The sequence below is a fragment of the Octopus sinensis genome, linkage group LG23 (genome assembly GCF_006345805.1).
Source record: "Octopus sinensis linkage group LG23, ASM634580v1, whole genome shotgun sequence".
Taxonomy (NCBI): Eukaryota; Metazoa; Mollusca; class Cephalopoda; order Octopoda; family Octopodidae; genus Octopus; species Octopus sinensis.
This window is the reverse complement of record NC_043019.1, coordinates 9,879,558-9,895,401: the sequence shown is the minus strand read 5'-3', so window position 1 is coordinate 9,895,401 and position 15,844 is coordinate 9,879,558. Positions and strand designations below refer to the sequence as shown.

At 40.4% G+C, this 15,844-nt stretch overlaps 1 protein-coding gene across 1 annotated transcript in view; it reads left to right on the top strand.

Annotated features, from left to right (window-relative positions):
* The window catches only part of LOC115223673 (electroneutral sodium bicarbonate exchanger 1-like), a 125,395-nt gene that overhangs the window by 72,005 nt on the left and 37,546 nt on the right, over positions 1–15,844 (top strand). Inside the window, exons 10-11 of the mRNA XM_036512625.1 lie at positions 2,714–2,860; positions 9,404–9,495. Coding sequence (XP_036368518.1) covers positions 2,714–2,860; positions 9,404–9,495 — 239 coding nt within the window. The remainder of the gene's footprint in view (positions 1–2,713; positions 2,861–9,403; positions 9,496–15,844) is intronic.

Sequence of the window (15,844 nt, the reverse complement as noted above, 5' to 3'; positions counted from 1 at the left end):
CAGCCTCATCATGTCCTACCACTCCAATTCTGTCAGCCTTGTCATGTCCTACCATACTAGCTCTGTCAATCTCATCATGTCCTACTGCTCTGGTTCCATCACCCTCATTGTGTCCTACCAGTTCAGTTCCATCAACTTCATCATCTACACCAGTTTCATCCAATTTATGGTCATTATGTCCGGCTATGCTTTTGTGCATCATCACAGTCATCTCATCCAGCTCTGCCTCCACGCAATTTATGGTCATTGCATCCAGCTACACTAAGCTCCTCCACTATACTTCCATCCTCATCTATTCCTTCCGATTTGGACGATGACTCTGAGAGTATTTTCTTAGTACACAGTTGGGTGATTCAGATAGCAATGATGATATTTCAGTAAATCAAAGATACAGGTGGTCAATAGTGCATGACCCTGGACAACACAATCTTGTATGACGACCAAGAGACAATTTTGTCTGATAGCATGGGTTTACTGGTATGTGAGATAATATTTGGCAAATATTTATGTCAACCACTTCAAAGCAGGCATTGTTTATTTATTTAAACTGTATCAGTGCAGGACACTGATGTGGTAATTCTGTGGGAGTAAGATCACACAACAGCACAAGTCCGACAAACTTCATGTATTTGCTTTATATAAACACATTGCACAAGTTAATTCAAGTAAATAAACAATGCCTACTTTGAAGTGGCTGACATAGATATTTGCCAAATATTATCTCACATTTTTGAAGATGTACAATTCTCCATTCTTCTTTATGATGTCTTATATGTCTATACATACGCTCGAGATGGACCTCTTTCAGTTTCTGTGCCCTTGATCAAAGTGTAACATAATGGAACTGAACCCTCAGTTACATGGTTTTACATGGTTGAGAAGTCTGTTTCTCAGCAACACAGCAATGTCTGTGTGTTAGAAAATGTAATGGGTAACCTGTCCGAGTATTCAGCCTTCACCCACGATACATTCTGTTGCCAGTTGTCATTTTGTTACTTAAAACTTGAATCTGGGAAACCTGGTTCTAATTATGATCTGTATGTGATATGTTAGCCATACCACGTGTATTACTGTTTTAGAATGGGTATATTGTCTCTGTTTTATAAGAGATGACTAAAAGGGTTGGTGACAAGGACATCTGGCCATAAAACAATGCTTCCCAATACCCATCCAACTTATACCAGCATGGAAAAGTGGATGTAAACTGCTGATGAGGATAACAATAATGGGATATGGTAACTAATTTATAACATTCCATTGTAATTTAAGTTAATTGTGCTTATGCAATTTGGAACCAGGTACATAGCATGTCATTATTGTGAAGCATTCTTTAATAGAAGACAAAACATTAAACAGAACTAAGTTGGTACTTCTGAATAATCAGTCTTTTCATTGAAATCTGATGGCATAAGATAGAGATGACAAGGTGAACTACTAAGATAGTTATCTGGTTTAAGGTAAACTTTTTCTGGGCTGTTAAGGGAAATTAGTTGTTTTATGCTTCTTTTTTTAAATCGTGAAATGCAAATAAACATGTTTATTCCTCTGAAAACAATATTAAATCTTTGAGTGAGAGATAAGCGGTAACATTACAGAATCATAAAACATTGTGGTGGTCCTATAGAGGATGGTGTTACTGTTGTTTTTAACCCCATGAAGACACCTCCTCCAGCTGGCCATTGACACAGTCTGTGTCTGATTAGTATTTATGAGGAAGGTCATCGCTCCCATCTCTATCCTTATTTGATACACACAAACCCAGGTTTCTGAGTGACTACCCATCTTCAGTGTGTGTTAATCACTGGCAAGTGATGAAGAAATTCCAATCACAAAATACTATCTCCTTTTCTAGCAATACACAGTCGTTGATCTAGTAGAAAGAGTGAGATAAGCTATGTTAAATTTTTAAGCGAGAGATAAACAGTAACAGTATGGAATCATAAAATATATTTGCCAACTAAATATGGTGGTCCTATTGAGGACGGTGTTATTGTTGTTTTTAACCCCAAGAAGACACCTCCAGTTGGCCAGTGACATGTTTCAAGTACTTTTGGCATGCCATAATGTGACAACTGTTTTGGTTTCTTTCATGAGTTATATAGTTTGTTCTTTGGACAAAAGTGTAGTCAGCACCTGACTGCATGAAGTTTGCACAGAACACTCAAGAAACACTTTGTTTAAAATATTGTATATAACCATAATATTATCATTTTCACAACTAGACTACTTTAAGTAATATTACGTTGTAATAAACATTTGCTGTTTTCATGCACTGAACTGGCTTGGTAATTAAGTTGTATAATAGCTCATATATTTTCACTTGCAACTACTTTTGAATGCTTTGCAAATTTATCCATGTAGAGTTGTTGCTGTCGTTTATTTTGAGATCAACTCAAATCAGACAGATTTATGATCAGACATTCTAGTTGTGACTACATCAACTTTTATACAGATAAGGCAAAACTATCTAATGTGATTTTCCTCTTTTACAACATCTAGAAGAGAGATTTAATGGCTCTTTTTATGAGGGCAAATGACCATGTAAAGATTTCTTACATTTGTCTAAATTTACTTACAATTGTTTAAATTTGTTTTTTAATGTCAACTTTTCTGCTGTTTGTTAACAACATTTCAGTTTGCTATTTGCATAAAATTATGAAAAATAAAAAAAGTGAAACTCCAGAACCAGTGAGATTTGCATCTATTATTGTAGATATTCCGTGAAGTTGCATACAAATGTCGCAATAAATCTGAACTAGTGGCAGGAATTGAAGAATTTATGGTACAAGGAACTGTTTTGCCACCCGGTGGCTGGGATCCTAAAATCAGAATTGAACCTCCATTACGAGTGCCTTCTCAGGTATGAAAACAGTTCTATTTTTTTATGTTTTATTCTTTTATGAATTTCTGTTGTTTTGACTATTAACCGTCTTCAGTAATTTTTCTGTGTTGCTCTGTAAATACTCTACTAGACTTTATCTTTCTATATGTACACATTCTTTTACTGCTATTTAGCCTCATCCACCCTAGTCTCTCCTCAAGTACAAGCAGTTGATACCAGTTTTCAGATGGTGGGCTCCAGATATTATCACAACTTCCTAGGCTTTCTGTCATGTTTCTTTATATCGTTCTTGGTCCAGTCTATAATTCCAACTCTATATCTGATTAAGGGTACTGCTCTTGAATTTATTGCTTCAATCAGATTTTTGGAATTCAGCTTTGGCTGCTGTAATTTTCTTACTCTCCTTGTGTACTCCCTACTGATAACTTGTTTAATTTCTTTTTATATCTTGTCCCCTTCCAGTATTCCCACTTACTTATACCACTGTCCTTTCCCAACTGCTCTCATTGTTTGCTAATTTGGCATTTCAATTCCCTGGCTTCTTTCAAATCTTCCACATTTCATTTTCAATATAGCACACTTTTCTATCCCAAATTCCATACCTATGTTAGATGAGAAAATGAAGATAGTATGTATAAGACTTTCAAGTTGTTTCTCATCTTTCACATAAACCTTTATATCATTCATGAAAAGGAGATGATTTATCTCACCATTTCCTTTTCCTAAATCATAAGCAATTTTAACTTTCCATAGTATCATAGTGAGCAGTGTCATGGCCAATATGAATTGTAATGGAGATAAGCTATCACTTTGGAATATTACACATTTAATGGTCACTTTTCCAAGTTTTTGTTTTCCTCAAATCAATTCAGTATTCCAGTGTTTCATACTTTCATTTAGCACTTTCTCCATGATTTTTGCCATTCCAAGCATGCTCATTGTTTTATTTATCCAACAGTGCGGTACGATGTCATATACTTTTTTGTAATCTAGCCATGCTACATTTAGTCCTGTCAATCTGCATCTACAATTTTTAATTATCATTTCATCAACTAATGAATGATCTTTTGTTGCCCTACTTTGTTTCCTGCATCCTTTCTGTTCAGAAATAGATTGCTACTTTCCATATGGTTGTATAACTCTTCTGCCAAGACAGTGGTCATAAACTTCCACATTAGTGGCAAACAAGTCATAGATTGAAAATTTGATGTCAACTTCTCTTTCAAGGGATCCTTGAGGCATAGCAGTGTTCATCCACTTGTCATCCAGACTAAGACATGACCTTACTGCAAGCAATCATCCAGTTGTGCAGCGATCCTTTCATATAACAGTGTAAAGTTCTTCAACCAATAGCCTTCTACTCTATCCGGCCTAGTACTTTCCAATTTGCTATTTTTTCAACTTCTGCCTCACTGTATATAGATTAACTCAGACGTCTTTTTGTCGCAGTACAGTTGAAAGTTGTCTTTCCACCTTTGTTAGCCACTCCACACTTTCTTTATGTCTTGCTGGCCTGTTCCATAGCCTTCTCCAAAATTCTTTACTTTCTTCTGCTTCTGAAATCAGTTCCTGGTGTTGGCCTCCTATTTCCTCAAATATTTGCCTTCTGTTTGATTGGAACAGTCTATTCTGTATGAAACCTTTGCATTGTCATCATAGCTTTTCAGTTTTGCCTTTAATGCTGTCACCTTTTGTGTCTATTCCTCATCTACTGTTTGATTTCTTCTAACACGTACTGTCCATTCAATTTTCTGATTATTACCTTATTCTTGAGCTCTTTTCTAATCATCCTGTTCAATTGCTCTAGTTCTTTCCATGTCTTTTCCAGCTTCATTCGCATTCTCTTCCTCCAGTTTGGTTCTTTCTTTTCATTTACTTTTGAATCTTCAGTTTTTCACTTGTAGCCTACTATGTTAGCTACGACATTAGCAGAAGCTATGATTAGCTGGTTTGTTTCTCTGATGTCTTCTGTTTTAATCAAGCTCAAAATGTCATTTCTAAAATGTTCTTCTCTTCATCATTGAAGTCTTGTGCAGTACTTACTGTCACTTGTTCATCTAGATTGTCTTTATTAGTTACTTTATCAATATTCTCTGGTACCCTGTGGTTTCCATCTGTTTCATGTTCTCCATCTTTTACCCCTTCATTACTGCTTTCTGCTACTGCTGTTTCACTGTCCTTCTGCTCTTTTTATTATGCTTCTCTGAATTTCTGTCACTACACCTGGATTGCGTTTGCTTGGTCTATCAGTTGCTGAGCAGATGCTTCAAAACCTCTTTTATCCCATATTTCCTTCATTCATTTCATGAAGCCTTTTTTTATTACTATTTTGTTTCCATCTTTTTCCCATTTCATTTTTTTCCTTTTGCTCTTTTGACTATGATTTTGGTCCTAATCAATAGCATGAGGACAACCTGCCAGAGCTTGATCAGATGTTCCCTGCCTACCATGCATGATACCTTCACTGTTAACGGTTCTAGTCCCATTAGCACAGTTGTGGTTTCTTAATTTTGACATCACTCATTTAGAGGTAGCATTTGTAAGGTTGTGATCACCAGTATTTTTATCACAACACTATAATTAGGTGGGTTGCTAGCCAAGGTTTTGAGAGTCCACAACTACCCTCATGTACACTGTTTTTAGCACCAGTCTCATTCAATCCATTGTTTTATAGCTTTGTATTTGACATTTTCACTCCTGAGAATTTTGGTGCTGCAGTGGCACAACCATCAGTGTTTTAATTGAATCACCTCTAGAGGGCTGCTCTGTGATTACTTCAATCCCTGACGTGTGATACACTGTGCACTTTCAAGGCCAAAGAGATCTATCTTCCCATGAGACAGGCTTAACCATGCCAGAAGCCAATCTGGTATTTCTTAGGTCCCATAGTGGGCTTACAGGTGCTACACTTTGCTCAATGAGAATTTGAAGGTAGTTGTAGTTAAGGGTAACTTTGTTCTTCTCATGTAATGATACCACAACTGGATGCAGTTTCATGCCATATCCAGGGCATGTTATCATTAGTACTATTACCATTTGCTTGTATTATTGGTGGTGGTGGAGGTGGTAGCACTGTTGTAAGCAACGGTTCTCTGTGACTATTTCCTGTAGTCAGTGGCTTTGTTGCTTTTGTGTTTGTCTTCGTTTTTGTAGTTGACTGTGTTGGTGGGACAGCTTTTATCATTATTGATTTGGAGCACTTTCTATGGCCTTCCAAAATGGAGTTCTAATGTTCATTCTCCTCGACATGCTGTTCTTACCTATTTGGGGGGAGATATTCTGTGGGGTGGGGGTGGGGTGCTGAATGGGTTTCAGGCTTGGTCTGCTATGTTAGGAGTGAAGGGGATTAGATTGGCTGTCTAGCCATGTATGTGCATTGGAGCATTATTCTCATGGCCATTTATTATTATTATTATTATTATTGAGTAAGAGAGCAGTGCATGCCATCAAAGTGACACTGGGGTACAAATATATGAAGTCCAGTATACCTATTTCTTTACTACCCACAAGGGGCTAAACACAGAGGGGACAAACAAGGACAGACAAACGGATTAAGTCAATTATATCAACCCCAGTGCGTAACTGGTACTTAAATTATCGACCCCAAAAGGATGAAAGGTAAAGTCAACCTCGGTGGAATTTGAAATCAGAACGTAGCAGCAGACGAAATACTGCTAAGCATTTCGCCCGGCGTGCTAACGTTTCTGCCAGCTCGCCGCCTTACGAAGTCTAGTATACCATCATGACTACCTGTCTGATAAGGATACACTAGGCACATGCATTGCAACTATATGTGTGCAACATGGTGATCTCATATCAAAATATACAGCGCATGAACTTGCAGGTGAAGCCCAGTTAGAATTTTTTCAGGTTGATTGGCCCATCAGAATCGTTAGCATGCTGGACAGAATGCTTAGTGGTATTTCACCTGTCGCAATGTTCTGAGTTCAAATTCCATCAAGGTCGACTTTGCCTTTCATCCTTTCAGAGTCAATAAATTAAGTACCAGTGAAACACTGGGGTTGATGTAATTAACTTAATCCCCTCCCCCAAGTTGCCCTTGTGGTAAAAATTTGAACTCATTATTATTATTATTTTTTTTTTTTCTTTCTTTCAAATTTGCTTCCATTTCTTGCCGAGTGTCTTCCCGACTCCTAGGGCAAAGAAACTCATTGGTAGGCCATTAAACTAAACTCAATAGTTCGTTCATTTTTTTTTTTTTAAGTTAAATTAAAATACATGGGTAGTAATAGTTCTCACATCGACAATGCTCTTCTCAATATGTGTGATGTACCAGTTAAGACAATCTTTTGCACTTCTTGCAGGGATGGTAAGCCAGGGATCATTCTCATATAATTTTCGGTTCCCTTCTTGATCATTCCTAGTGCTCATACGATCACTGGTATTGTAACCGCCTTGAGATGCCACATTTTCTCAATTTCAATGAGTAGGTCTTTATATTTTCTGAGCTTGTCAAACTCTTTCGCCGAGATATTATGATCACAGGGGATGCTCATGTCGATCAATAAGCAAACTTTATTGTTTTGGTCTTTCACAACAATATCTGGTTTATGGTTCGGTCTGTATGTACTGGAAAGTCCGACAGAATCGTTACATTTTCTCCTTCAGTTACACCTTCAGGGTGGTGATTATACCACTTGTCGGCAGTTTTGATATTGTAATGTTGACTTATTAGCCAGTGTAGATATTGGCCAACTCTGTCATGTCTTAATTTATACTCCACTGGTGCTAAGACTTTACATCCAGAGATTAGGTGGTCCACTGTTTCAATCATGTCGTTGCAGAATCAGCATTTTGGGTCTGCTCCATTTTTCCTCACATTGGCCTGGTAGTTCCGGGTTAATAGGCTTTGATCTTGAGCAGCCAGGATGAAACCTTCGCTCTCTGCTTTTAGCCCTGAGCTCCGTAGCCACTGATGGGTTTGCTTCTGGTCAACATCAGCTTGTTTGCTGCGGGCCACATATTTTCCGTGCAGAGGTTTCTCCTCCCACCTATCAGCCAATTGCTTGTGCGCTTTTTTCATTGCCATTATTTTCACCTTCTTTGCAACAATAGTTGCCGTACTTCCCTTGGGTTGTTCAGTTTGGGTATCCTGCACGAGATCAATAGCAAATTTTTTGCTTTCCTTTATGATAGAATGAAGCTTCTTTCGTCTCTCGTGATTTTCCACGAGCTTTAGCATCCAGTCATTCGTTATTTCAAGATATTTGGCCAGTCCAATTGTGGTTGTTTTGTAAGCTAGTTCAAATTGGATCAGGCCTCGACCTCCTTGGGCTCTGGGAAGGCAAAGGCGATCTACGTCTGCCTTTGGGTGGTGCATCCTATTACAACTCAGCAACTTGCGTATTTTCCTATCTATATTCTTTACTTCACTCATATTCCAGTTCAACACATTGTAGCTATAAGTAACAACTGGAACTGCTAAGGAATTTATAGCTAACACCTTGTTACGTGCATTTAGTTCAGATTTCAGGACTGCACGAACTCTCCTATAACATTCCTTCCTGATCTTCTCTTTCATGATTGCATGCTGAATACCAGAGCCTTCATTTATCCCTAAATATTTGTATGTTTGTTCTTGCTCAAGCTCTCTTATGACTGTGTCAACATCTAACACGACTGAATTTGTGGTCTTCACTTTCCCTTTCTGGAAAGTGGCCTTGGCACACTTCTCAAGTCCAAACTCCATCCCGATGTCATCGCTGAATGCTTTCACTGTGCGCAATAGGCCTTCAAGTTCATTATTGTCTTTACCATAGAGTTTCAAGTCCTCCATATAAAATAGATGGCTTATTTTTTCATTGGCAATTTTATACCCATACCCTGTTCTGTTTAATTCACTTGTAAGGGGTATTAGGGCTATGCAGAATATTAAAGGTGAAAGTGAGTCACCTTGAAAAATTCCACAGTTGATGTTTATATTTTCTGAGGCAAGTACTCCATTAGAGTGGTATAATTGGAGATTTGTATTCCACAACGACATATTGTGCTTCAGGAAGCTTGAAATCACAGGGGAAATTTTTATTATTATTATTATTATTATTATTAAGGCAGTGAGCTGGCAGAATCCTTAGCTTGCTGGAGGAATTGCTTAATGGTATTTCACCTGTTGCTACATTCTGAGTTCAAATTTCACCGAGGTCAATTTTGCCTTTCATCCTTTTGGGGTCAATCAAATAAGTACCAGTTACGCACTGGGTTTGATGTAATCGACTTGACCCCTTCCCCCCAAATTTGAGGCCTTATGCTTCCAGTAGAAAGGATTATTATAATAATTATTATTAAGGTAGCAAGCAGGCAGAATCATTAGCATACCAGGTGAAATGCCTTGTGGTATTTTGTCTGTTGCTACATTCTGAGTTCAAATTCCACTGAGGTTGTCTTTGCCCTTCATCCTTTGAAGGTTGATAAATTAAGTACTAGTGAAACATGGGGTTAATGTAATCAACTAGTCACCTCCCCACAAATTGCAAGTCTTGTGCCTATTGTAGAAAGGATTATTATTATTATTATTATTATTATTATTATTATTATGCACAGCAAATGCGCCGAAATTCATCAGCTTCATCTCTTAAAGAAGTGGAAGAAGTAGAAGAAGACCATTTCGATCCAACTCTTGTAAGATCTGGCAGGTGAGTTTGTGTTTTTTATTTAATTTATATGTTTTTCTTTCTGATAATTTTTTTTTTACTCAGATTTTCTCTTGACAAGGGAAATATAAATGGATTATGATTTTTATTGGATTCAACAAAGGAAGACAAACAGTACCCATGGGATATTTTTTCAGAGTATTCAGAAATTTTGGGGAACAGAGGCAGAGTTCTTGAATTGGGGAAATGACCAAATGCCTGAAAAGGAGTTAACTCTGCTGAAGGCACTGAATGTCAAAGTACAATGTTAACCCTGGGAATGTTTTAAGATTTATGTATTTCAAAATATATAAACATGTATTTCATGTATTTCAAAATAAATATGGGCATGTGTGTGTGTGTACATAAAATCTTTAATATACTTGGTAGTAACTTATGAACAATTATGAAATACAGTGTCCCTACCAGCAAGCACTATGCATGTACCAGGCTTCAGGCATGTATTCAACAAGTAAAAGTGGCCAATCCAATGGTGTTACATGAACATATTTGTATAGAAAACATCATAAATCTCAGAGCTGGCTCTAATTTCTATAGAAAATCTACAGAGATCACACAGCTAAGTAGAACAGAGTGTTGACTAATAAAACCTTTAATGTACTTGGTAGTATATTATGGCTGCAGAAGAAAATATGCTGTCCCTGCAAGCAGTATATATATCATCATCATCGTTTAACGTCCGCTTTCCATGCTAGCATTGGTTGGACGAATGACTGAGGGCTGGTGAACCAGATGGCTGCACCAGGCTTCAATCTTGATCTGGCAGAGTTTCTACAGCTGGATGCCCTTCCTAACGTCAACCACTCTGAGAGTGTAGTGGGTGTTTTTACGTGCCACCAGCATGTATATATATATATATATACAACCTAGCTAAAACCAAAGTCCTAATAAGTAGGAAGGTAGATCAATCACAAACGCCTTCAGGTAGATGGCCCTGCTCGATCTGTAAAAAAGGTGTAGGTAGAAACTCTATAAGATGCACCAAGTGTAAGCTATGGACACATAAGAGGTGCAGCAATGTCAAAGGAAGGCTAACTAGGAAAATAGTTTTGTCTGTGGCAATGCTCAGGAGCAATAAACACTGGAAATGTGCAGAGACCAACTTCTCTGCCACGTTCCAGGGAGACAAACTAGAAGTAGTTGATAGCTTCCGCTACCTAGGAGACCAAGTCAGTAGCGGGGGTGGGTGTGCTGAAAGTGTAACTGCTAGAGTAAGAATAGCCTGGGCAAAGTTTAGAGAGCTCTTACCCCCTGCTGGTGACAAAAGGCCTCTCGCTCAGAGTAAAAGGCAGACTGTATATGCATGTGTACGTACAGCCATGCTACATGGTTAGTGAAACATGGGCCGTGACTGCTGAGGATATGCGTAAGCTCGCAAGAAATGAAGCCAGTATGCTCCGATGGATGTGTAATGTCAGTGGTCATAATCGTCAGAGTGTAAGTTCCTTGAGAGAAAAGTTGAACCTAAGAAGCGTCAGTTGTGGTGTGCAAGAGAGACGGCTGTGCTGGTATGGTCATGTGACGAGAAAGGCTGAAGATAGTTGTGTGCAAAAGTGCTACACCCTAGCAGTTGAGGGAACCTGTGGAAGAGGTAGACCCAGGAAAACCTGGGACGAGGTGGTGAAGCACGACCTTCGAACTTTAGGTCTCACAAGGAAATGTCTAGAGACCGAGACCTATGGAAGTATGCTGTGCGTGAGAAGACCCGGCAAGATAGTCAGGCCATAACCCGTGGCCCCTACCTGGGACGTAGTCAGTCCACCTTTGCATACCTTCCTTCTTGTGACACTTATAAGACCTGTTGAGGCAAGTGAAAATCAAATCAAAACAAATCAAAATAGATGAACATCAATGGAATTGTAATCTTTGTGGTACCAGGCCAGTGGGCACACAAGAAAACCACCCGAACGTGGCCGTAACCAGTACCGCATCGACTGGCCTCCGTGCTGTGGGCACAACAAAACACATCCGATCGTGGCCGTTCGCCAGCCTCATCTGGCACCTGTGTCGGTGGCACATAAAAAACACATCCGAAGACCCGGCGACGTAGTCAGTCCACCTGTGCAATACCTTCCTCTTATGACACTTGTGAAGACCTGTTGAGGAAGTGTGTGACACTTGTGAAGACCTGTTGAGGCAGAGGCAAGGGGTGTGACACTTGTGGAGGGGACCTGTTGAGGCACAAGTGTGTGAACGTGTCATTGTGAAGACTGTTGAGGCAAGTGAAAATCAAACAAATCAAAATAGATGAACATCAATGGAATTTGTATCTTTGTGGTTCCAGTACCGGTGGCACACAAGAAAACCACCCGAACGTGGCCGGAGCCAGTACCGCATCGACTGGCCTCCGTGCTGTGGCACAACAAACACCATCTGATCGTGGCCGTTCGCCAAGCCTCATCTGGCACCTGTGTCAGTGGCACATAAAAACACCATCCGAAGACCCGCGACGTAGTCAGTCCACCTGTGCATACCTTCCTTCTTATGACACTGTGAAGACCTGTTGAGGCAAGTGGTGGACACTTGTTGAGGCAAGTGTGTACACTTGTGAAGACCTGTTGAGGCAGAGGCAAGTGTGTGACACTTGTGAAGACCTGTTGGGCAAGTGAAAATCAAAATCAAATCAAACCAAATCAAAATAGATGAACATCAATGGAATTTGTATCTTTGTGGTACCAGTACCGGGGCACACAAGAAAACCTCCGATGTGCCGTAAGCGGACCGCATCGACTGCCTCTGTGATGTGGGCACATAACAAACACCATCTGATCGTGGGTGGCCCCTACCTGGGAGTCCACCGTGCATACCTCCTTCTTGTGACCACTTGTGAAGACTGTTGAGGCAAGTGAAAATCAACCAAACAACAAATCAAAAAAATCAAAACAAATGAACATCAATGGAATCTGTATCTCTGTGGTACCAGTGCCGGTGGCACACAAGAAAACCATTCGAACGTGGCTGTAGCCAGTACCGCATCGACTGGCCTCCGTGCTGTGGGCACATAACAAACGCCGTTCGCCAGCCTCATCTGGCACCTGTCCGAAAACCCGGCAAGACTAGTCAGGCCATAGCCTGTGGCCCCTTCCTGGGACGTAGTCAGTCCACCTGTGCATACCTTCCTTCTTATGACACTTGTGAAGACCTGTTGAGGCAAGTGATAATAATAATAATAATCATAATCATAATCATAATCAAATCCAATCAAAACAAATCAAAATAGATGAACATCAATGGAATTTGTATCTTTGTGGTACCAATGCCGGTGGCACACAAGAAAACCATCCGAACGTGGCGGTAGCCAGTACCACATCGTGCTGTGGGCACGTAACAAACACCATCCGATTGTGGCCGTTCGCCAGCCTCATCTGGCACCTGTGTGGTGGCACATAAAAACACCATCCAAAGACCGGCAAGACTAGTCAGGCCATAACCGTGGCCCCTACCTGGGACGTAGTCAGTCTACCTGTGCATACCTTCCTTCTTATGACACTTGTGAAGACTGTTGAGGCAAGTGAAAATCAAACCAAATCAAAATAGATGAACATCAATGGAATTTGTATCTTTGTGGTACCAGTGCCGGTGGCACACAAGAAAACCATCCGAACGTGGCCGTAGCCAGTACCGCATCGACTGGCCTCCGTGCTGTGGGCACGTAACAAACACCATCGATCGTGGCCGTTCGCCAGCCTCATCTGGCACTTGTGTCGGTGGCACATAAAAACACCATCCGAGCGTGGCCGTCTGCCAGCCTCGTCTGGCACCTGTGTCGGTGGCACATAAAAAAAAAAACACCATCCGAGCGTGGCCGTTCGCCAGCCTCGTCTGGCACCTGTGTCGGTGGCACATAAAATCACCCACTACACTCTCGGAGTGGTTGGCGTTAGGAAGGGCATCCAGCTGTAGAAACACTGCCAGATCTGACTGGCCTGGTGCAGCCTTCGGGCTCCCCAGACTCCAGTTGAACTGTCCAACCCATGCTAGCATGGAAAGCGGACGTTAAATGAGGATGATATATATATATATATATATATATATATATGATGGACACTCTCATCGAAGATGACATATGAGCGTTCAGCTTGCCAAATGACCAGCACAGATGTTTACAGTGATCAAATGTTCATGCCACATATTAGCTCACTCTCCATCAAATGAACGTTGTCTGAGAAGGTGCACAGTGTGTCACATACCAGGGATCGAAGTAATCACAGAGTAACATGAGATGAAGTGTTTTGCTGAAGAACACAATGCATCACCTGCTCTAAGAATTGAAACCATGGTCTTGCAGTTGTGATTAAAACATGCTAACCACTAGGCTATGTTCTCTCTTTCAAACACACACATATAATGTATATATATATATATATTTAATGTAGGATAAAATTTTTTCTAAAAATATTTTATCAATGGCCAGCATATTAAAAAATACCTTTAAAGGTTAAAATTATAAACAGCTTATAAATAAGGGCAAACAAAAAGATCTCTAATGCCAAATATGCCGAAAAATTGGACATATTGTCCATTACCATATAATTTTTCACAATACGCACGCTACTCGAAAAAAAGCTGATAGAAATTTCTAAAAAATTCCATTATTACCATATCGGACTGATTTCAGGATTAGTTCGTAAGAACCCTCCCTTTGTCAGTGATAAATGTGGTAAAGAAATAAACGAGATACTTACTCATACTCATGGAAGAAGCAAAATACTAAGTCATGAGCACAACTAAATACCCCAAATACATCCAAAATAGAAATGCATTATATATATATATATATATATATATATATATATATAATGATCTGTGATGGAGCAAAGTCCCATCTCGTCCCAGGGTAACGTGGTGGTGGAACAATGTTGTAGACAGGGCTATTAGAGACAAGAGACAGACTTGGAAGGACTGGAGGAAAGGCGATAGTAGGGAATTGTATCAGACTGCAAAAAGAGAAGCTAGGAGACAGGTATATTTTGCTAGAGGGGAAGCAGATAAGAAAAAAATTTGCCAATGTTCTGTGCCGTGAGGACCAAAGACTTGAGGTGTTTCATGTTGCAAGACAGTGTGTGAGAGAGATTCGTGATGTGGTAGGAGAGAAATGTGTTCGCATGGATGATGGTTCACTTGCGCTAAATGAGGATGCAAAGAGAGAGGTTTGGAGATGCCACTATGAAAGGTTGCTCAACAAAGAGAATGAATGGGATAAAGAGAGTCTGCCGAATGTCGACCCAATAGAGGGACCAGCTATCCGAGTTGACAGTTCCATGGTAGTTAAGGCAATTGGAAGCTTGAAGACAGGGAAAGCCCCAGGCCCGTCAGGAATTACTGCTGAGATGCTCAAAATATCTGGCAGTGTCGGCTATAGCCTAGTCACCCGTATAGTAAACCAGGTGATACACGAAGGAGTCATACCCAATGACTGGTGTAGTAGCATAATAGTCAACTGCTACAAAGGTAAAGGTGACGCCCTAGATACAAGTAATTACAGAGGTATTAAGCTGTTGGATCAGGTAATGAAGGTTACAGAAAGGGTCATAGCCCAACTGATTAGAGAGCGAGTCAACCTAGATGAGATGCTGTTTGGTTTCGTGCCAGGGAAAAGCACCACTGATACCATATTTCTGGTGAGACAGCTGCAGGAGAAATACCTAGCCAAAGATAAAACTCTGTATCTGGCTTTCGTTGACTTGGAGAAAGTCTTTGATGAACATCAATGGAATTTGTATCCTTGTGGGTGGCACATAAGAAAACCATCCGAACGTGACCGTAGCCAGTACCGCATCGACTGGCCTCTGTGCTGTGGGCATGTAACAAACAACATCCGAGCGTGGCCGTTCGCCAGCCTCGTCTGGCACCTGTGTCGGTGGGACATAAGAAAACACCATCCGAGCGTGGCCGTCTGCCAGCCTCATCTGGCACCTGTGTCGGTGGCACATAAAAACACCATCCGAGCGTGGCCGTCTGCCAGCCTCGTCTGGCACCTGTGTCGGTGGCACATAAAAACACCATCCGAGCGTGGCCGTCTGCCAGCCTCGTCTGGCACCTGTGTCGGTGGCACATAAAATCACCCACTACACTCTCAGAGTGGTTGGCGTTAGGAAGGGCATCCAGCTGTAGAAACACTGCCAGATCTGACTGGCTGGTGCAGCCTTCGAGCTTGCCAGACCCCAGTTGAACCGTCCAACCATGCTAGCATGGAAAGCGGACGTTAAACGATGATGATGATGATGTATATATAGTTATATGTATATATATATATGTATATATAATATATATGGAGATATATATAATAATATTAGGTAATAGATATATAATATATATATCTATATATAGC